Source organism: Scardinius erythrophthalmus, assembly GCF_964197995.2.
Source record: "Scardinius erythrophthalmus genome assembly, chromosome: 21".
In the NCBI taxonomy this organism is placed as follows: Eukaryota; Metazoa; Chordata; class Actinopteri; order Cypriniformes; family Leuciscidae; genus Scardinius; species Scardinius erythrophthalmus.
The window spans coordinates 24,072,732-24,095,691 of NC_138241.1; the positions used below are offsets into that span (position 1 = coordinate 24,072,732).

The 22,960-nt window shown below is 37.1% G+C and overlaps 1 protein-coding gene across 2 annotated transcripts in view; it reads left to right on the forward strand.

Moving 5' to 3' along the window:
• Positions 1–22,960, forward strand: part of galnt2 (UDP-N-acetyl-alpha-D-galactosamine:polypeptide N-acetylgalactosaminyltransferase 2) — a 76,489-nt gene that overhangs the window by 15,749 nt on the left and 37,780 nt on the right. For both annotated transcript variants that reach the window (XM_081351935.1, XM_081351936.1), the window contains exon 2: positions 19,378–19,465. In XM_081351935.1, the coding sequence (XP_081208061.1) occupies positions 19,378–19,465 (88 nt within the window). The remainder of the gene's footprint in view (positions 1–19,377; positions 19,466–22,960) is intronic.

A 22,960-nucleotide genomic window follows, 5' to 3' on the forward strand; every position in this document is an offset into this window, starting at 1 on the left:
TTGTCAGGCTTTAACGTAGTGTTTCAATGTTTGGCAGTGATTTTATTTATTTTATTTAGATTTTTTTCCCTACAAACAGTCACAGTTTCACAGAGTGGAGGTAGAATAAGATGTGCCACTTTTTAACCTGCAATGTTTTACATTTTAAATAAAAATGGCAGTGAAAAAACGTAGCACAGGCACCCATGGAAAAATGCGAGATGTTCTCTATCTATTGAAATTCAGGAACCTCTCTAATTGGTGGATCGCACATCGGGTCCGTAATGCACACGCAGTTCTACTGTATTTAAGCTTTTGCTTTGTGTTTTTTTTTTTTTTTTTTTTTCACAGTGATAAATTGCATGTTAAGTAATTAACTAAAAATCGAAGTAATTCAATCATCAGGTAGCCTACAGAAAGAATATGTGAATGAAGATGTTTGTTTGGTTGTCAATATATGTGTAGTCTGTGTGTTTCTCTACGCGAGACATGAATAACTTTTGTGTAATGAATTCATCAAGTGGGGGTGTACTGGTTCTGCAGGGTGGGCAGTGGGCACCCTCACCTTTTTTATATACAGTGACAGATGCTTGCATGTAAAAAAAATTTTTGATCCGCATTACCCATCTGATCCAGGGGGATATGAATGTTTTTTTCCTTAGGCCGATCACATAGCGCTGAAAAGACCGCAGTTTCTCCCTGAAGTCGGAGGGCTTGTCTAATACAGCGCATCGAATCGGCCACTTCGAGGATATTGACAGGCTAGTACGTCAGTATGTAGCCGAAATACGAAATGATGGGCATCGCTGGTGGGTAAGTTCAGATGGATGACATGCTCTGGTTATGGGCAACCCCTAATTTTTTGGCTACGTACTGACACACTTGCCTGCCAGTTTCTTCGAAACGGCCGCTTTTTTTTGTCGTATTTCTTGTCGGCGGCTTAATGAGTTGTTTGACTTGTATTTACACGTATTTGGCGATCCCTATTGTTGCTGTTGTATTATTGACATGTAGACCCCAAATATAAGATGACCCTATTTTTTTCCAGATGTATTTCCATTACAAGAAAAAAAACAAGTAATAAAAACTCGGTGAGTGTTTTAGCGCAATTTTCTCACCTCATGGGATCACAACACTAAGAGATAGTAAATCTTTTCCTGGATTTTTTTTTGTGCGTTCCCGAGATTAGACCTTCCTTAACATAATGCCAAAAACCCGAAGTCTCTAGGTGGTCTGGTTGAGGAGTAGATAGAAGTGCAAGATTGGTGCACACAGAACAGAAATCATGAGTTAACAAGCGCAATTTTGTCCGGTGGAAAATTGCGCTAAAAACTATATGGTAATGTGTCCTTGCTAAATAGTGGTATTAATTTCATTTGGGGAAAAAAAACTCTTACTGACTCCAAACTTTTAAACTGTTCATATAGTCATGTGAAAAGGAATTGAGCACAGTGTGTTGGATTGTAGCAACACCCACTGACCCATCTTACCCCGGTCTCCCCAACTTGAGAAATGTTGCAAAATGTAAAACCGTTTTCTCTCCCTCATGGGTGAGAAAGTTGAAGTGTGACATTAAAATAACTGCACAAGCGGCGACTCCAGCCTGAAGTACATTCACGCTCTGCCGTCTTTTCTGTAACTTATCACATGCTATCACCATCTCCATCTGAAGCGGTAGCAAGATTTCTTTTTACCCCGAGGACCTGTTTGGCATTCAAGGCAAAGGGAGACTAATTAAACATGACTGCCTTTTTATTGTGTGAGCAGGCATCTCGTATCATGCTGCTTGAGTGATCCAGTCAAAAGGAATCTCAGGCACTCTATGGGGCTTTTGCACATTTCTGTCTGCTCCTGTCCATCCGTGTACCAGTTTTTGTTAAAGACCCTGCATGTGTTTGTGTTCTTTATCTGTTCTGTATTACTTTTAAAAAGTAAATTTAACTATATAGATAGATCGATATCTAATTACGATATATTGTTTATAAAGTGTATTTTATACACGACATTTTTAACTCTTTTATTTTAATTTTTAAATAACCAATTACATTTTTTGTCTGTGTTAAGAGTACTTGACTACAAAATTATTCCTAATGTCCACCCCATCCACATAAATGACTGGCAACCAGGCAGTTAAATGTGTAATGGCTTGTTTTGACATGTCAGAGGCAATCAATGGGAATTAAGACAGGATGTACGTCTGAACCATTGACCCAAATTATTCCCACAATACCCCCCCCCTTCTTTTTCTTCCATCTCTGCCCTGATAGATCAGGTTGGCTGTCACATGTTGTTTACAACTCTGTTGCCACTGGTCAGATCTTCCCAATTTTCCAACAAGAATGCTTTTGTCAAACCCATCACGGCCTGTGGTTCACAAATGTTTTTGAGAGAAATCATTGTATGCCCCCAGCCATTAATGTGATTCTTGTGACTGAACAATAAAGCTGAGCGATTCAAAGGCTTTTCTGTCTTCTGAATTCACAATCAGGACTCAACAATGAAGATTTTTCCATTGGCCTGATCATGACTTTTTCAGATTTTTACAGTTTTCACTGGCCCCATCAAAAAAATGTTTTAGTTGTCAAACATGTCCTGTCTAAATGTGTATACATACAAACATTTTTTTTTTGTTATTTGGATACACAACCTATGAAAGGCTAGGGGTAAGTAAGATTTTTTTTTGGGGGGGGGGGGGGGAGAAATAATACTTTTATTCAGAAAGGATACATTAAATGAATCAAACGTGACTGACCATTAAAAAAAGAAATTTATAATGTTATGGAAGATTTCTATTTCAAATAAATGCTGTTCATTTGAACTTTCTATTTATTAAAGAATCGTGAAACAATTTATCAGTTTCCACAAAAATATTAAGCTGCACAAGTGTTTTAACATCAATGATAAGCAATGTTTCTTGAGCAGCATATCCGAAGGATTTCTGAAGGATCATTTGACACTGAAGACTGGAGAAATGATGCTGAAAATTTTGCCATCACAGGAATAATTACATTTTAAATCATGTTTTTTTGTACTGTCCCTATACAAATAAACTTATAAATAAATAAAATAAATATATATATATATATATATATTTTTTTTAAATATAATTTTATTTTTCTGTTTTAATCAAATAAATGCAGTCTTGGAGAGCAGAATAGTCTTCTTTAAAAAAATTAATTTAACAAATTTAACACACAAATTTAACTTGTGTGTCTGTGTATATGTGCATTTGTGTGATTGGCATTTCTCCAAGTTATGTTTTACTTTTTAGTTTATATAAAAAAGAAAGACACTACACAAATGTGCAAACTTGCAAGGTTAAGGTGCTTGTTCCAGTATTGCCACTGCAGATTCAGCAGCACTGTGGGAACTTTCGAGTGAACAATTTGTGGCCTGGCCTGTCTGTCATTACATGTCCTTGGGTTTCCTCTCAAGAACTGTAATTATAATCAGCTGGCCTCTGAGCTTTCAGTCAGCAGCCAAAGCTTGAGTTGCAAACTGGTTTCATGAGTGCTTTTTTGTACCCAGTCCCTCTGAATTCTCCCTGGGATGGGAGTGAGCTACATGTAATGTTCTGTGTGTGCGTGCCTCCAACATCTATTACTCTGGCATAGGGATGAGAGAAATCAGTTTTAGTAGTTTTAAAATGAGCAGTTTTGGGTGCAAGGCTGTAGGTTAATCAACAGGTACTTTAATGTAATTTGTCTATGGTTTTTGCTTCACAGTGCAAATAGACACATGTACAATATATTTTTATGCATTGATTTTTTTTTTTTGTGTGTGAATACGATAAAAACACACTCAATACTGGTCGACACACTCATGAAAAATAAATTTAGTGAGATATTCATGAGCTGCAAAAAATGTTTACTTTAAAAGATAAGGAAGACTGATGTTGCAATAAATCAGCGAAATATAGAGTTTTACTTGAATCCAATGTCCCAGTATTTTTCAGACCTGGGCGTTGTGTGTGTATGTGTGTGTTTTGTTTATTTTTCTCTGCCAGTGACCTGATTGTGCCAGTTTGGGGGCAGTGCATGTCAGACCTCCAGTTCCTCTCACACCTCAGAGACCTGAACAGTGGACAAACACAGTGGAGGACTCAAGGCTACACAATTGTCTCATTGAATGTCCTTAGCTCTGCTTGCACTCGAGCGTGACTTCTCACAGTTTGTTCTGCACAGGTTTTGCCCTCGAACCGTCAGCTGTGCCTGTTAGTCAGTAAGCTGGGTGCACACAGCATGATTTTTGCTGAAATTAGGTTTCTTTCATGGTAGGGCAAAATCGACAGTCTTTGAACAATTAGTGTGATACGTAATCATCAAAATAACTTTTTAAAGCAAGACACTATTTGCATTTGCATCTATTTGCATTTGTAGGTTTCAGTTACAATACATATCTTTATAGGGCGTTCTCACAAAATGAGTCTCATGCACTGAGCCAGAAATCTCCACTTCAGCAGAATTTACATTACTATTTACATACTTTCCAGGTTTATTCTTACACCTTGTCTACACTGGACAATAGTGGTGCTATGCGACGCAGCAAAAGACTACAATAGAACCCATTATAATCAGTGATGTCTACACGACAAATCCCAGACAGTGAACTGAGTCCTCGTTCTATTTATGCCGTACTCCAAGTACTCGCGATACTTCACATAGGAAGGACAAGTAGATTTGCAACGGACGCTTCTAGCTGTTGCGTCACGACGTGTCAACGGTCGCATCCGGTGTAGACACAGTGTTATCTATATTCTGAAGGTTTCAGAGGGATCATTCAAATCCTCACTGTCAAAACCTTTGACTCTAAAATGTCAACAAAATGAAAGGAATTTTGATCCTGGCTTAATCCAATGTTCAGATTTCTGTTCTGGAAATGTATGCTTATTACTGCATATTTAATTAAATAATGCATCATTTGCATATTTAAAAAACGTTTCAGAAACATTTCATTTCTGAAATATCATTTCAAAAAATGTTGCTGTAAGTTGTCAAATAGGGAAGCATGGTGATATCAAGTATAGTTTAAGTAGTTGGTGTGTTTTTTTGCCTTATAAGAAAAAAGTTGAATGACGTTTGCTTAGGAGAATGCAAGTCCCTCTTTCACTCAGCCATGAAAAAAAAAAAAAAAACATTCAAGAGCTTGCTTGAGTTTATGCAGTACCATTTCAATTTCATGAGTCAATGAGAATGTCAGAATGTGACATGACTGGGGGAAAAAAGGCAACGGTGTCAGCTGTGACCAAAGTCTGATATATGATAGTCTGTTGTAATCCTGTTGATATTGGGCAGTTTGCTTTAAGTTTACCTGAGATCTCAGTGGGGTCATATCATACGATCTGGCAGGGAACAAACATAAAGGAGAGGGAAAAAATACCTGGCTAATTTCTCCCGCTTCCTCCCCCACATTTCAGAGCGGAACGTGAGAGGATGAAAAAACAGACTCCAGAACATTTGTATTCTCAGTTTGTGCAGTTTTGGTTCTTCTCAACACTACAGTGGCATCATACAGCTACAGCTGCAGATGAACAATGGCTCTTGTTTCACTGCCGAAGGTCTTTTTGTGGACAAAGCACATTCCATTTTACAGGCACAATATAAAACGTACTATTAAGGGATTTATCATTGCTGTTGTTTGACATGGCCTGCTATTTTGCTCACAATATAGAATTATGTTCGTGAAAAACGACCCACCTGCTCTGAACTGCAAGGATAAGTGTTGGAAAAGATTGAGTCTGATCCTGAGGGGTTTATTTTAAGGCCCTTTTCTCATTAAAAATCTGCCCATGTTCCACTGAAGCCATTAAATTAAACTCTTACACATAAAAAATTGTTACAGTACATTACAAGTACCTGGATCTTATGACAACATTGTATCATTGTTTATATCGTCATCTTTAATTTATGATTGAGCAATACCTAGCCTGTTTCCTTGTGCTCTAACCATGTTAGAGTCTCAAAATGTACTATTTTTACTTTATTTAGATAGGTTTTTAGTTAGTGAGTGGTTGTAATTTTATTCATGATGTTATTCATTAATTTAATGATTTCAAACATGTAGTAATTGCATTCATTATGTCAGAACTTCAGCCTAGTGGTTCAGAATTAAAATGCTGAGATCACTAGTTTCAAAGCAGTTGTTAGCTTAGCATAAACATAGCCGCTAGTTGTCTTAACAACTAGTCTTATCAACTAGCAATTAGGCTAGTTAAGACTGATTAGCCCTACTTTTTTATATAAATGAGACCAATCTACCTTTTTATGTAACTAACTTAAAAAAATACCCATCTTGAAGAAAAAAATTATGGCTAACATGTAAGACTAGTCTAAGCAGTTTATGCAACCGGCTACACTGGAGAAAAACCTGAACATTTACTCACAGATTGCTATAGCAGCCTGTGTTTGCTTAACTCCTGACATATCCTTCAACATCTTGTCATTCCAACCAAAAGGAGAACAGCTCAGCGACACTATAAACTGATTTTTTTTGTCATTATGACAAATGGGAAGTATTTGGTTATTGTACCCTTGTCCCATACAAGGGTAACCAAACACTTTCCATTTGTCTTAATTCACACAGGATATGTTCTATTTTCTGTCTGCCCTGGTTTTTTTTTTTTTTTTTGGTAAACTTGCACTAAAACAGGCATCTTTAAAAGTGCCCCTGTTATGCTTTCCCAGATATTACCTTTAATGCAGTGTGTAACATCAGTTTGTGAATTGTAAAAGGTCTGCAAGGTTTTAAAGATCAAAGTGCACTATAAATAAAATTGTCTCTCAAAAAGAAAAAGAGAATTGATTCTGATCTGCCGAAACGAGTCGTCAGTAATTCCAGTCTTACTTCTCTAACTTATATTTAACAATGTCACAAATTTGCATAATGCCAGCCTATGGTCTTCATTGGCTGCCTCTGAACAAAGTCTACTTTGACCCACCCTCACCTCAAACACTGTATCTGGTTCGTGTTCGTTTATGTTGAGAACATGTTGCATATTTTCTGCTCTGCAAAAGCAAATTCTCTTTTTAAACATTTTCAGAGGATGTAGAGAGTCAGTGGTTAAAATTACCACAGCGATACAACTGAAGTATATTAAATATGCTATTTAAAATAGCATTAGGAGCACTTGAAGGTTTTGATTAGTTTTTGTGCCATTAGTGTTGCATTTCAAACACATTGTCCCATAATAAACCTTTAACCACTTCTCAATATTTGTTGTTTTAACACAATGATATGTCCTGTGAACCATATGGTTACTGTATTTTAATATAAATAGAGCACTTTTAAATTGACCAGAGCTATCTGTTTTATAATTTAGATTTTAAGCATTTAGTATATTATTATACATTATCCAGTAGGCATGCAGTATGCAGTCTAGTGTCCTCTCTAAATGTCCTTCTCTCTCCTGGTCTTGTATTTCTTCAATGGGCAGTTAAAGATGAGTGGGCAGGCTTGAGTGACAGTGAGGTTGGCCGTTAATGCTCCTGCCACATTCAGCCGACTCTAGCTCCACAATTAGACTTTTTATGGGAAAATTGAAAACAGTGGGTAGTCTTATGGAATAACGCTGTGTAGATGCTTTCGTGGAGCATGTCTTTAGTCCAGACTTTGGTAACCATGACTACAGGCTTCTCTGCTTAGAGAAGACCATGAGGAGTCATGGCTGTTTGATTTGCCCTGAGAAGAACCGCCTGAAACATAAATGCTGTAATAAATATCTGATAGGATTTCATTAGATTTGCGCACACTGGATGTGGCTTTCTATAATCTCTAAGGTTTTGCACATATTTAGAGAGACAGAAAGGTAATAAATAACACTGCCATAGGTCTTATCACAACTGTTCGGTCTTCTTGTGATTATTTGCAATATACCCTTTAAATCACGAATTGACATTCTAATAAGTTATTTATTAGAATGTGAACACTTCAAATAAAAACATGCTTTTGAATGTATTGTGCTCAGGTGGCAGTTGCTTTTAATATTTACTTATTACCAGATATATTTGGCCGTTGCTGTCGGCCCATGTGAAAGTGTTAAAATGATGTGCGGAAGTGAAAAAGTTATACATTGATCCGTATAACAACGTCTGTACTTATTCAGTAGCAATAAGTATCATTATCATCAATATTGTAGTACTTTAATATTCTGGCTGGTTTCCAAAAACATCAGTATGAATTTAAAGTGGACCCAAAAGAGAAATGCTCATATATTATTCATTTAGTTCTATCACTGTGCAATATGTTTTCACAAAGCCTTAAAGGAAACAACCATTTTATTGGATGATTCCAAGTTCAGTATGATTAAATGACTTGGGGTTGGTAATATTTTTTTAATGTTTTTGTTTTGTTTTAATGAAATAGAAAGTCTCTCATGCTTACCAAGGCTTCATTTATTTTAGTGATATATCGGCCACCATATCCGAATCAGCAGATATGTTTAATATCCTGAATGACCAAAACATTTTAGGATTCACACTTGTAAGCAGTTGCTGCTGTAAAACCCAAAAAATTACTCTGAACGCAGCCATAGTAAACACCTTTCCTAATTATGCCTACACTGCATAAGTCTTATCCTTTATGATAAATAATATCATTAGGTAAAAAAGCATACATGGATTACAGTTATTATTTATTGGTAAATGAACCAAAGGATTAATCGATTATTCAGGAAATAAACAATAGATTAACCATAAATAAATTGATTAATATGAAAAATTAATCTATAGATTAATTGGTTGGAAGAATAATCGTTAGCTCCAGCCCTAATCGTTATTGGCCCAATAAGAAAATTTGTCCAATCTGTTAAAGCCGATAAATAATGGATTATTTCCTTCAGCTGAGACACTTCAGATCATCATCATCATAATTGTTTTCAGTTAAGTGCAAAATGTGCAGTGCAAGTCTGTCTTATAGGCTACATAAAATTAAAAAGAAACGCAAAAAGCTTATCAGTACTATTATTTTGCTGGAAGAAATTTTCTGCTAAGGGTATTAAAGGAAAATGTATGGTGAAATAATAAAGATCTCTGTAAATTGGCTTAATTGGATTTGATATGAGAAGTGCAAGCGATTCTATGTAAACTAGTATTTTTCATATTTGAATTGTTAAAAAAGTGAGCTAAACGATTATTTTTTTAAAGGAAAGACATATCGTTTTATCATTGCTGTGTGCAACAATCTTATTTCCAATAGCCTGTGGTACTTTTTGTTCAGAGTTGCTTTTCCTCATAAATCTTGATCTTTTTGCTCTGTTCTCAGTGTTTGCTGGCAGCAATAGTTCAGTTATTGGTTGCAGTCCATTGTGGCAGCATGTGACTGTGTCTGACTGCAGGGTCTTATGGAGGATATAGCAAGCAATTATTTTTTAATGATTCTGAACTACTTCAGTAGTGACTACAATACAATTTTGGCCATAACTCCATTAGTGCATCACCTTCACCCACAATCAGCTAAAGGTAAGGCCTCTCTTATGTATCGTTTTCAACGTGTCATGAAATTGTGTGTCTATATATATATATCTTTCAGTATCATTCCACTTTCCTTTAATGTGCTTGATGTAAGTGGTTATTTTGTCCATAAAACAATCTTGTAGAGAATTGTGGCTCTTATTTTGTTTCTGTCTCTCTGAAGCTTTTTTTTCTGAAACTTTTGTGTTGGCTAAATGTATGTTTTATAGCATGATATATATTTTACAGCCTTATAATTAGGGATGTTCCAACTGATCAGCTGATAATCACATTCTATGACTGACCGGTTGTCACTAAATTTGGTCAATCTCACAAACCGATAGCAATTTAATAACGTAAAACCGTGCAAACAGTATACAGATGAGGCCATGCTTTGTAACTTCGCAAAACATTTATGAACCATAGTAAGTCGCACAGCTTTATTTAGAGATGGTTGTCCCAATTCAAACAAGCCCACATGATGCGAGGATTCTTTAGAAAATCCTCACGGAGTAACATGACCTGCTGCTTACTTGTGTATATATAAATACACACATATGCATGTATATATTTAAGATTTTTATTTATTTATATATCAATTATTTATATTTATATATAATATAAATTATGTATACATTTATATACAGTATATACATGCAAATATTTCTTAAATAAATACATGCATATGTGTGTATTGATATATACAAAATAATTATACACAGTACACACATATATATATATATATATTATCCAAACAAACTTTTATTTTGGATGCAATTAATCGCGATTAATTTTTTCCCAGTACTAATGAATTTTATTAATTTGTAGTTATTGATCCTGTTATTGTAAATAAAAATCTTTTTGCCATTTTATGTATTATAACCCATTTAAAAAAAAATTCTGGCATATAAATAAATATAAATATCATATACATTTTTTTGTTGTGTTGTGGTGTGTTATAACAGGCAAGTAAAATTCGTAACTCTTGTCCCACCTGACCACTTCATCGTCCTTATTGTTGAGCAGTAAGGTTGTGTTAGCGGCCTATTTATTGGCTTGCACCAGCATGTACAGTGTGTCACATTGAATAGTTCAGTGATGGGAGTCTCGTCAAAATCTGGCTCAAGTTGGTAGAAGTTCCGGAAGGACACTTAATTGTTCCACCGTGAAGACGATTTTCTCTTTCAGTATGTTTTTGATACTCTCCCAGTTCAGCACTTCAATTTCACTTAGCACTCTGCAAGCAGTGGCTCTGAATCTCAAGCAAACAGAATTGTCTGGATTGCTCTGTGCAAATCTTCATCAGCACTGGCATTTTAGCTACATAATTGGGGTCTTGTGTTCTTGGAGGCTCTGTGTGTGGAGAAATGAACGTTCATTCAGCCACACTAGCCTGACAGGTCTTGGTCAAATCGACTCACAGGTTCTGAGCGGCTCTCCTGCTGAGGGATGATGGGAATGAGGCTGTGGCCATGGGCTGTCAGCACACGGAGGGTGCCGTGGTTGATCTCTTGGCAGGCAATTGCAGTAATTCTGTGATGCTGAGCTTGATTAGCGAGCTGTCTGTGGGTGGGAGAACAGAGGTTTTGGCTCTTCAAAGCCTCTGTGCTCAGACCAGGTGCTCTTCATTAGTTATACCAGCCCTAGGCAGCATGCTAATGGTTTTTCCTCATTCCGCCAGTGTACCAAGCAGTGAGAACGCACGGTCATTTACCTCATTTTAACGTGAGCTAAATCTTACCGATTCTTGTAATTAGAGATTGGTTGACTATTCATCCAACATTCATTGGATGACATCCAACATGACTATTCAACAACTAGTAGATTGGCAAGCATGCATGGTTTGTATGTTTATTTTATTTTATTTTTCTCACCCTCCAGGAAATGGATCTTATGATCAGGGTGAAGTGAACCTTAATATTATAATGATGTATTAACTGTGGCTCCCTGTTACAGTTTACAGCATTAGTATATACTTTTTCTTTACTGTACCTGATTAAATGAATCCCCAATTAATCAATATTGAATCTAAGGTAATCGAATCACAAGCTTGTAAATCAAAATCGAATCCAATTGTGAAAGTTGTCAATGCCCAGGCTTAGTGTCAATAAATGTTATTTATTTATTTATTTATTTACTTGAAGCAAATGTTGGCAACTCTTTGCTTGACTAGAACCGTTCTTTTACCACGTCATGCTTACGTCAGGGGCTGGGGGCGGGGTTATTGTCGAACTTCTTCTCGAACGTAACCTCCGTCTATAGTAATCCAGACGAGCAGCACAAATGTGTTCTAAACGTCTTCTTCTGACACCAATATAGGATCACAAAGCCAGGAGAAACATTTGCAGAAAGACGATGTAATCCGCCATTGTAATTGTTATGCTTAAAGTTGGCGAAAGCTAAGACGTATGGCAACGTACACAGTGACGTAACGGCGTCGTTCACTGGGCTCTCTAGTCAGTGGAAAAACAAACAGGTTCTGAGAAGGTTCGCAAGTTGAACCAACTTTGAACCAGCACCAGTTCCGAACCAGTGCTTTTTTGGTGGAAAGGGGGCATGAACATCAATTTAAATTATAACATATTCAATAATGAACAGGTGTATAAAGTTATTGCATGTATGAATTGCACTTTTAATGTTTTTTTGGTATGACGTAAACATGAAAATGTGTGGTTTTGCACATCCCTAACTGTTAATAACTGTAAATCTGATTTTTATTTCTTCTCTAGCAGAGAGCAATTGTTGGGTTAAGCTTTCAGCACATAACCGTACTTGACTGTTTAAGTTGCCTTTGTTCCAGCTATATCTCAACCATAATGTGTTATTGCATATTTCTGATTGTTAGCTGGAGGAGGTGAACTGCTGTCTGGGGCTCTTTGTTTTATTGTCCTTAGTATCGCCACACCTAGTCTAATGTTGTAAATCCAGCACAATGTAATCATTAGACCTCACTGCCAATTTTTTTGCATGCAAAAAGTGAGGTTGGCTTCAGCAAACAAGAAAGCATGACTCATTCCAAAGATGCAAATTTTGGAAGATAGAGTTTCAAATTCAGATCCAAAGATTTAACATACAGATGGTAAAAATGTTAGTTTACTCAGATGAAGCAACCCAAGCCTTATTCCCTAAAAAGGAGAGAAGTCTGTTGTTACTTTGTCCACCTCCATCATACGGCCCATCACTGCTGCTTTTCAGCAGTGTCTGTCTTGGCCTGATGCAAAACTCTTTCATTGATTTGCATTGCATTATAAAAATATATATATATATATAACATATATACAAATGTAGGAGCTACAAGTATAATGCGGTTAAATGTCAAAACTCCAATATCATAGTTGTGTGGGGTGGGGGTTAATTAAGCGCGACATGCTGTGACATCACAATCATGGTGCATTGTGGTTGATGGATCTGCCTGAAGTGTACATGAGTAGACTATGGCCCTGTCCCAAATGGCACACTTCATATGCACTTTCGGTCTTATGGACTTACAATGGCTGCCCGCGTACGTGTGTCCGTTAAGTCCGTGAGACTGTAGGGTGTCCCATTTGTCATTTTAGGCCTCAGAAGGGTGTTCGAGCGCCCCCTTTGCAGTCGATATGCGCACTCGATGCGCACTTTTGCCCAGCCTTCTTCCCGACAGTCAAAGCAGCATTATACGACACGAAAGTGCAGACTCGTAGGAAGACCACGAGTGCTTAGGGTGCCATTTGGGACTGGGCCTTGGTCCCTCTGTCAAAATCGAGGGTTCGAGGGTCTGTCCAAATAAACTTCCCTCACCCACTTGAAATTGAACGCATTTCAAAATGGCGGCTGGTATTCTCCCGAGGGGAAGTGCTTAGGGAAGTTTGTATGTCTAAAAGTGTTAATGAAAAAAAAAAAAAGTTAAATGCAGCCAAAATCCATATTAGTTATTTCCTGCAACGTCAAGTTTTATTACTCTTATGAATCTCACTTGTGGACTTTCTGCTTGAGGATGACATACGGCATTGAGTATTACATGTGAGAGTTTAGCTTTCCATAATCCTCTCATCGCCTTATTTTGTGTAAAAATGGAAATAAATTCTGCCCTCTAAAGATATTTGATGTAAACGTATGATAATCCATGAGTTTTTAATCTGAGTAAGCACATTTTTGGACTAAAAGCCCCAGAGGGATGTAAATATAATAAACCACAGAAAGGTGTCAGCAGTTAACAGGTTAATGTAATATTTCCTGTTTCAGGACTAGCAAAAAATAGCAACTTTTATTTCTGTACAGTGGCCAAATCTGCAAGATAATGGCGGCGGAGGTGGCTGAACAGGTTGGTGGTTTTGCCCACCTTTGCGCTCACTGTTGATCTGTACGTTGGGATGTCAACCAGATACTTGCACTTATTTATTTACGTGTCATATTATCATACTATTTATTTAAAATATTACGGTTATCACCAATACCGCGTATATAGCGACACCCCTAATTAACACGATAACGATATTATATTTTTTAAACATCACAATTATCGTTAATACTGGTGTTTCGCGACACCCCTAGTACAAATATTCAATAATTAGCAGAGTAAGAATAGTGTACTATACTATGCACCAAACAGAGAGCCAGCCCTCCCACCATTAAGCTTAATGCATTTATAACCGTACAACATAAGCAAAATGGAAAAATCTTGTAAGTACAATAAGAGCTTCAAAAGTTTCATGTGGAAAACTGTTGAGTGAAGAGTAAGTCATGTTGATTCCAGGGACGACAGCTGGTCATCTTTGAAGGTCCATTTAATGATAAAATAAACATTTGGCTAGAAATGATGAGCCATGTGTGCTTTATAAATAGTTTAATTCTCGGAGTCATTAAAGAGTCATTGATGTAGTTTCTGTTTGTATTTCAAAGGCAACACACCTTAAGAACACACCTTGGTTGGAGTCAGAGTGCTTGTGTGGTCTCTAAGGAGGCCTGGCTGTGACACATAATACCGTTCAAGAGTTTGGGGATCAGTAAGACATTCATATTTTTATTCAGCAAGGATGCACTTAATTGATCGATTGAACAGTAAAAATTTTATGTAACAAAAGATTTCCATTTTAAAATGCTGTTCTTTTGAACTTTCTCTTAATCAAAGAATCATGGGGTTGGTGCACTGCTGATTTAATGAGTGAGTATTTCGGGCACCATAGGATTCTTAAATACAGGATATTAAATACACAAATTACATTATTTGGGTGCTTTATGCAACGAGTAGATCTTTCCCTAATAAAAGGCATCATGCAATCAGTGCTGCACTTTTCCCCCCACGTTTTTTGCATTGTGACATAGGACTACCTATGGAGACAATAAATTTAGAAAATCCTTGGAGGACAGAGTGCTCTGCCTCTGCTGCAGTTTGTGTCTCAATGTCCAAGATTATGGGAAGTGTGTTGGAACAATTTTTGAGAAAGTTGAAAGTTGAAATGGCGCAGACTTAAGTGCATTTGGAAAATATGTGCCAGATTCAATTATTTAGTATGATTGAATTACAGTAGTCAACTTAAAAGATCAAATAAATTAATCAAACATTGTCCTAAGACAAGAACGGGTATTGTTCAAAATTCATGTATGAAAGGTTTTGATCCACTTCAAATGTTGACAACTGTATATTAAACAAAATAATTGAAACTGGGTCAATTTTCTGATTTAACTTAGTTTTGTTCATTCATTTTTAATTGTTTTTAATACAGATTTAATCGAATAATCCTTTCATTTCATGGAAATAAAACGGCTAATTAAATCCGCTTTCATTTTGGTTTATTTTGCAGACTGATGATTTAAAAATACCACTCTGTTTTTTAAACATGTAAGAGGTTGAAGTTCTAAAATGGCGGATGTATTACAAAACATCTCTTCAGTTCACTTTCTCATTTTTTTAGTCCCTTTATTAAATTTTATGTATATATAAAAAACACACTCTTAGAATAAATTCAAGTCAGTCGTCAACTCTTTGATTTACGTTTCCCATCACTGATCAAACTGAATTTTGAATTAAGCTCTGCGTCACCTGCTTGGAGTCAGAGGCCATTTCATTCCCCAGTTCACAGCATGACTGCTGATTTCTGGGTGTGATGGGGTTGAATAATGCTCTCCTTAGACAGCAGGTGAGGCTGAACTCGCACAAGTTTTTCCATCTGTGAGTTGCCGTGTCAGGTGGTAACTGGTAGTCTGAATGCAAGGCACACACACTTAGACATTTGATGGAATGGCACAGCTGGACAGAAAAAAAAAACAGAGCAAACCTCTTTGCCACAAAAACAACAGTTTAGGTCTGGAGCTGTTGGATGGCTCAAGCTGTCAAATGTGTTTGAACTTTTCAGTATTACCATTACAAATATTTACAGCCATTTGTCCATTACAGAGCCTGCTTTATAATGCGAAAGCACTTTAAGTTTTTATTCTGTTAAGTTAAACTAATTTAAAGGATTAGTTTACCCAAAAATGAATATTCCTTCATTAATATTTACTCAACCCCATGTCAAGCTGTAGAATGACAAAAAAGCACCATAGAATTTTGACTTGTGCTGTATTCCAAGTGTTTTGAAGCCATACAACAGTGACTTGCATGAAATGATTGAAAATGTTGTTGTAGTGTACATGTACATTTTAATTTCAGCGGAACTGAATGATTAATTGAAAATTTCTGAGTCATTCACATCACTGCTTCTCTTATGAACATGCCACGCAGAGCTACTGTACAGCAGATGTCAAACGACATTTCATAATGCTTTTACAGTGCTTTTTTTTTGTCATTTTGAAGCTTGACATCCTCAGTCTTCATTCACTTATGTTAAATTGAAAGCAGGGGCCAAGATATTCTTCAAAAATGTACCTTTTGTGTTCTACAGAAGTAAGTTTGGTACAGCATGATGGTGAGTAAATGATGACTGAATTTTTATTTTTGGTTGAATAATGTGGCTACATGATGTTGACTGGGTCTGTACAATCATGCAGTGAAAACTAAGCTGAATGTAGACCGACATTAAGATCTGCTCAGAGCAATATGCCAGAATGTAGCGTGCATTAAATCTATCCTCACCTGTGCCATCAATCAGCTTCCCACCTGATAGTCAGTGGTTGAAGTAATGAACTGATTCCCTCTCTAAATATATTACATTTTGATGTGAATGAAAGATGTCTGGTTCACTCTTCCTGTCTCGGCATCACAAAGTAGGCTTAATTAGATTATTTCAAGAAGTGTCAAGCGATGTTTGTGATGGAAACAGTTTTTACCGCATTGAATATTTAGCCCACACATATGGGTTTGTCCAAATGCATGACGTTGTGCATTGAGCTGTGATGAAAAATGTTTTTGATTTGTTTTGACACCCAACCATGGATTGCGAGTGTGTGGCCTGCTCCTGTCGTAACACAGCACTGTGGAAATTCATTTGTTCCACTCTGTAGCACACAGTAATGAAGGGATAAAATAGTCCTTTTATTTTGTGCTGAAGTGAATTGTTTCTTTTACGCCTTCCCGGCAGCTGGCGATGACAGCGGTCGCTTGCGCAAGAAACGTTACTCACCGAGAAGTATTTGAATAATGTTTTAATGATTGATGATGCTACCTTTTCTTGAATTTACTTTATAGCAATGATCTTGTTGTCATAGCAGATTGGAGTTTAAATATGGTAACCAGTGAATTGACCAAAAAGAGAACTTAAGGGCATAAGGAGCATGTTCTTTTTGCAGTTTTGCTAACTTGAGCAGACTCTGAAAGTGGCGTTTCCCATGAATTGGGTTTCTCACATTTCAAAGGATGCATGAATTTTACTTTTTAATTTTTTTTAAACTGTGAAAAAGTGCTTAACCTTTAAACAAAACTACTGTCATACTAAATTGAGGTCAAGCTAAATATTTAGATTTTATTATTTAGTTTGAGGTTTTGCAATGGTTACCAGAAGTTGTCCAGCACCCAGCACCCCAATGAACTGAATATCAGCAGAAATTTATGACTGACTTATGTGATTTTTAATGCTTGGATACAGATGAGAAGGAACATTTTAAAATGGTTTGTTTTATAGTTGTTACTTCATAAATCATAGGATCTGTGCCATGAATATTTAACCGGAAATATATAATTTGGTATTGGGACACCGAAATGTAAAGACTGAACCCCTTACAACATGAAATGATGAATGGACATAGATTGCAAATTTAATGTGCTCTGAACACTAAGCTTGCTTATCTGGCATGTCGCTGCTAATAGCTCGTAATAGGTCGTGGTCTGTAGAAGACCAGCTGTTGAGGGGAAGCTTCGTGAAGCTTGACTGGACGTTCCTCTGTGCTCAGCGTTCTCTCACACCTGCTCCCTCACCCTGTTGACCCAAGAGCCAGAATTCCCTTACATGAATCACAATCTGTGTCAGGTGAAAACTCTGGCTTTGCTTGAATATTCAACAAAGGTGTCATGATGATTTGAGTTATTGTAGCATTGGGAATCCAGTTACAATTCTAACAGTATTTGGTTTAAAATCATTGATCCATGTCTATGGCTCTAACCATTTTGACATTTGGATAGTTATCTTTTTGTTTTTATGAGGGTTTATTATCTATTAGCTGCTCAATGCTGACATGTTCAATTGAGTCACTAGCACTCTAAAGGAAGTTACAACAAATATTGAAGTTCTAACAGTGTATAAAATGGTAAAAAATGGTAATAAGTGATTATATATATATTTTTTTACAGTGGAACATTTGTGGTTTTGATCCTCAGAGTCATGTTTTCCTGGGCTTGTTGACCAGATGCTTGTCCAAATAAGCTTGAAGTGGCTCCGCTAGCTCAATCGGCACTGCCTGTCCAGACTGCACATTTATTTACTGCTAACCTTGGCAGAGGGTTGGGTGTGAATTATTACTAGCTCTGTGTTTTGTTGCATGGTTGTTTGTTACTCATGGGCTTGGCCTTGACACAATTGACAGAATACCCATATTTTCCGACATTTGTTATCAAGGGAGGTGGCTCTCAAGCTGACTGTTTTGTTGATGCCAAGCCTCCTGTAGATTGGGTAATCTTCACCAGCTTTCTTTTTGCTCTGGGCCTTGTTTTGCCCTGGTTTTGTGGAAATGATAATGTCTGCTCAGACTTTCTTCTTGTGTTCATGGTCTATTTGCTTATCACAATACCAAACTGTCAGTAGTGGGTACCAATTTTAGTGGAATGTCACGATTCTAGATACGTATTTAGATGCCATAGCAATACAATATGCTAATGGAAATATTATTTTGATTTGAGGAAAAAATGTTTTAGTTTGTGTTTGGTATAGCCTACTACTGATACTGTGAAAAGGCTTTTTTTTTTTGACTTCCCTGTTATAATGAATAATAATTACTTTAGATGAGTGTGGTCACTGGTCATATAAAACAATTGCTGTCCTTTCTTTTTATTTATATGTCCATCATTGTTATCTGTTTGGATATCTAACCATCAGTTAGTTATTTTAAATTATAGCTGTCAACAGTTTTTAAAATGATTGAGAGATTTTTTTTTTTTTTTTTTTTTTTTTCTCAGCATTTCGTTTGATAATATGCTGCTAGAATTCCCTTGAAAATGATTGGATCTGATCAAACTCAACAGGAGGAGAGAGATATGCAGAACAACACAGGCTTCTGGTCATGGAATCTGTGGTTACTACAGCAACTAGAAAATGAACTTTATTATTATTATTGGACTTAATACAATGGAGAATACATTTGATTTGAATTTAATCTTGAGTTTTTAGGTTTGGCAAAAAGTTATTTTTCACTCTACATTAGGAATCTGCATTAAGAAAAATGTCAGAGCCAGTGTACTATTACTGTTTTATGAATGTTTTACTATAGTACCACTGACTTGCTACAGTGACCGTAACTGCTTGCATACATTATTTTTTTGGTTCAATTACTATTTTAACCTGCACAATATGACTTTATGCTCATGATCTGTTATTCTCGTTGGCAGGATGACTGGAGTGGCATTAATTCAAACAGAATTCAATCACACAGCAATGCAGATGATAAAGCCCACAGCCTAGAGACTCTTCCTCCAGGTAAGAGCTAACCTGACAACCCATGTGCATAATCAGCTCATGTCAGGATTAGAGTTTTCTTTTTCCATCCCAAAATGAATAATGGAGCGTATCTCAGGGAAACGCTCAAAGATGGACTTTAATGAACAGCTTGCATAAAACAGGGCATTAGGTTTTTCTTCTCCCATAAACAGGACTTAACCTGAGGTTATTTGTTGATGTAGGTGTAGAGAATCTCACTTAAAGGCACTTAAAAATGCCTGAGAGTGATTTGAGTGTGTCTGTATTACTGGCAGAAGACAAGAAATTGGTGTCTTGACTTTATTCCCTTTTGGAAATGTACTTCATTGCGATCCAACTGAACTGGCCTGCTTAATACATTAAAGGTCCCATGACATGAAATTTTCACTTTCTGAGGTTTTTTAACATTAATATGAGTTCCCCTAGCCTGTATATGGTCCCCAAGTTTCTAGAAATTTCAATCGGTGTAAATCGAGCTTTTGTTATCTTTCTCTGCCTTTGAGAAAATGGAAGCTCAATCGCGCTGATCTTGAATCTCCTCCTTGTGACGTCATAAGGAGGAATGTTACCTCCCCTGTCTCTGCTTTGCCCGCCCAGAGAATATTTTCCGCCCATGAGAAAATGAGCTAGGAAGTAGGAACGCGCGCGCGCGATTTTAGTTTGTCCACGAGAGATATCATGGCTTTTGAGCGAGCGAAGCATAACACTTGCTCAATAATTGGATGTACAAATGAACACCGAAGGGTTAATACAGAGCTGGGCTTGCTGAACGTCTGAAACTAAAGTCTGGATCACTCTCTTTGGCTCAGCTACACACCTCGGAACAGTAAGTCAACTAATGATATATAAGTGTGTTGCTTTACTGTTTATGGTTGCCTAGACTGTTACACGTAGAATGTGGCTGTCACATTAGCTATGCAGCCATGCAGTTTATGTGTGTGAATACACACACTGTAACGCGAGTGTTGTACACTTCTTTGTTATTTGGATAACCGTTTTCCTGTTGGTTATACGGCACGCGCGATATCCGCATTTCAAGATCGCAGAGCTTGATGATGTAATTGTAATAAGATAAATTACAGATGTTACAGATCTCTCATGAAAAGGCAACAGTAGGTTAGCGTTAGCTACATGATAATAACTGTAAACCATCCGAATAAAGTACCGTATCCAGACATCATATTTTAAACTAACCATTCGGAAATGTCCTGCTGGAACCGCTGAGTTGTTGCTTCTCCATCCGGATCAGATTCTGGGTCAAACTGAAATGCTTGAACGACTGCGTGTCTTCGTGCCATTGCTATATCCAACGTTAACATGCACGGACCGGTACCGTTGCGCAAGATGGTCAAGGCCACACCCACCCTCCACCTTGCGCCGCCTTTCTCCTCCTCATTAACATTTAAAGCTACAGACACCGAAACGGCCTGCCTGAAGGAAGCTCATTCTGGGACTGGCTTGTAGTGGCTATAATTCTGCACCGAAGCTGAATTTTTGGAAAGAGATTTCAGATACAGTACTAGGGACCACTAAGGCCTATATTAAAGCCTACAAAAAATAGCATGTCATGGGACCTTTAAGATAGTATATGCTTTTTGTAGACTTCCTGAATTTAAAAGCAGTATTGTAGTAGGGTTGTGACTGAGTGCATTATTTAATTAGTTCGTTAGTTTCTGTGGCATGTAATCGCTCTGGAACTAAGGTCCACGGAGAGCTGTTCTATTAAATTTGTCAAACATCAGATTACATTCATGTGTCATTGCATGCCATACATTATGTTTCCTGTCCGCTGCTGTACTCCCCCAGGCACTGTTTCAGGGAATCGTCAGCATAGTTTCTTGTCTCCCTGTGTTACTCCTGTAATTTAGGTCACCCAAAAGATTTCCACAGAGCTGAACATTCACATAGGGAGTACCTGCTTTCATTTGTAATAATTACGTTTAAAAATTGCCATCTGCTCACCCTTATGTTGTTCCCACTTGATTTTTCTTCCTTTTGTAGAACATTGTAGGACATGACATAACTTGCTAAACAATTAACAATACAATTTTCATTTTTAAATTTTGCTTTCAAAATTATTTTTACATTATTCTCTGCAATAATAACCTGTAGCTCAGTGAGTCATCTGAACTGGTTTGCTAAGAATTGTTGATTCAGTCCATGATTCAGATGCATTGTAAAAGAAAAAACGGAACTACATATTTTCCATTTTGTGTGGCCTCTGAGTCACAAATAGTAAGAAATGTGAATTACTTGAAACTATATAAACTCATCTTAGACCAACAGAATTTCCCCAAATGTTGTCCCAACTAATCAATTTTTTTTCCAAACACAGAATTTATTTGCTGAATGATGAATTTCGCATTTAGTGAACAAACAAATTAAAATTGAATAAATAAAGTAGCGTTACACCACGTAGGCTGACACACATGACCATCGTCGGCCAATAGTGAGCCTACGTGGTGACGTACAACACAGAAGCGCTGCGCTGTTACACTACGTGAACTCACTCAGAGGCCCACACAGAAGAAAATTAATAGTTGAATGAAGTCGTTATTTTTGCTCACAAAAAGTATTCTCGTCGCGTGATAAACTTATGGTTGAGCCACTGTAGTCACTTGGACTATTTTAACGATGTCTTTACTAACTTTTCTGGGCCGGCAAGTTTCGATCCCATGGAAGCCTATGGAGAGGTGATCCAGCTCTCAGATTTAATCAAAAATATCTTAATTTGTGCTCCGAAGATGAACAAAAGTCTTACGGGGTTGGAACAACATGAGGGTGAGGAATTACTGACAGAATTTTCATTTTTGGGTGAACTAACCCTTTAAGAACTGAATGAGTCACCAGCTTTACATTATGGTTTCTGACAGAAGTTTTTTCCTTTCTTTTTTCTAAAAAAAAAAAAAAAAAAAAAAAACATATCATGAACATTTATTTAGAATGCTTGTTTGGTGCACTAATTGAGTCATGGACGTCTAAGAAGGTCCTCATAATTTTTAGTAATAATAAATGTATAATATTTTGCAGTCATGCATGAAGTATGCGCTTACTCTGGGTTGGATTGAGGTATAGATAATTTTGCTGTATAGTATTTCAGCCTGGAAAGTGGTGATTTTCACATCCTCCCTCTTACTCCCTGTCTATGAGTGCATGCTGTGTGTCGGAGAGCACTTTGTCTCGAATCTTGCAGTGTCAAGTGAAGTGTGTAGGTCGCAGCTGAGACGCTCTGTTCTACTTTGAGCATCTAATTAGTCTGATGACAGCCCCTACAGTTCTCTGCTGTGGGACGAGCTAGCGACCTCGCACAAGGAGAGTTTGTGTTTTTTTCTGGCTGTTTTCGTTGAGCTTTCAGCGGTGTTATGCATTGTATTGGAGATGCCAGACGTTGATACTTTAGCTTTCTGTGGGCATCTGTCTGGTCTGGAACAATGTGATGTGTTGACTAGTTAAAAAGACAAAGGTATGTTCTTTTGGTGGGGTGGAGGGGACTTG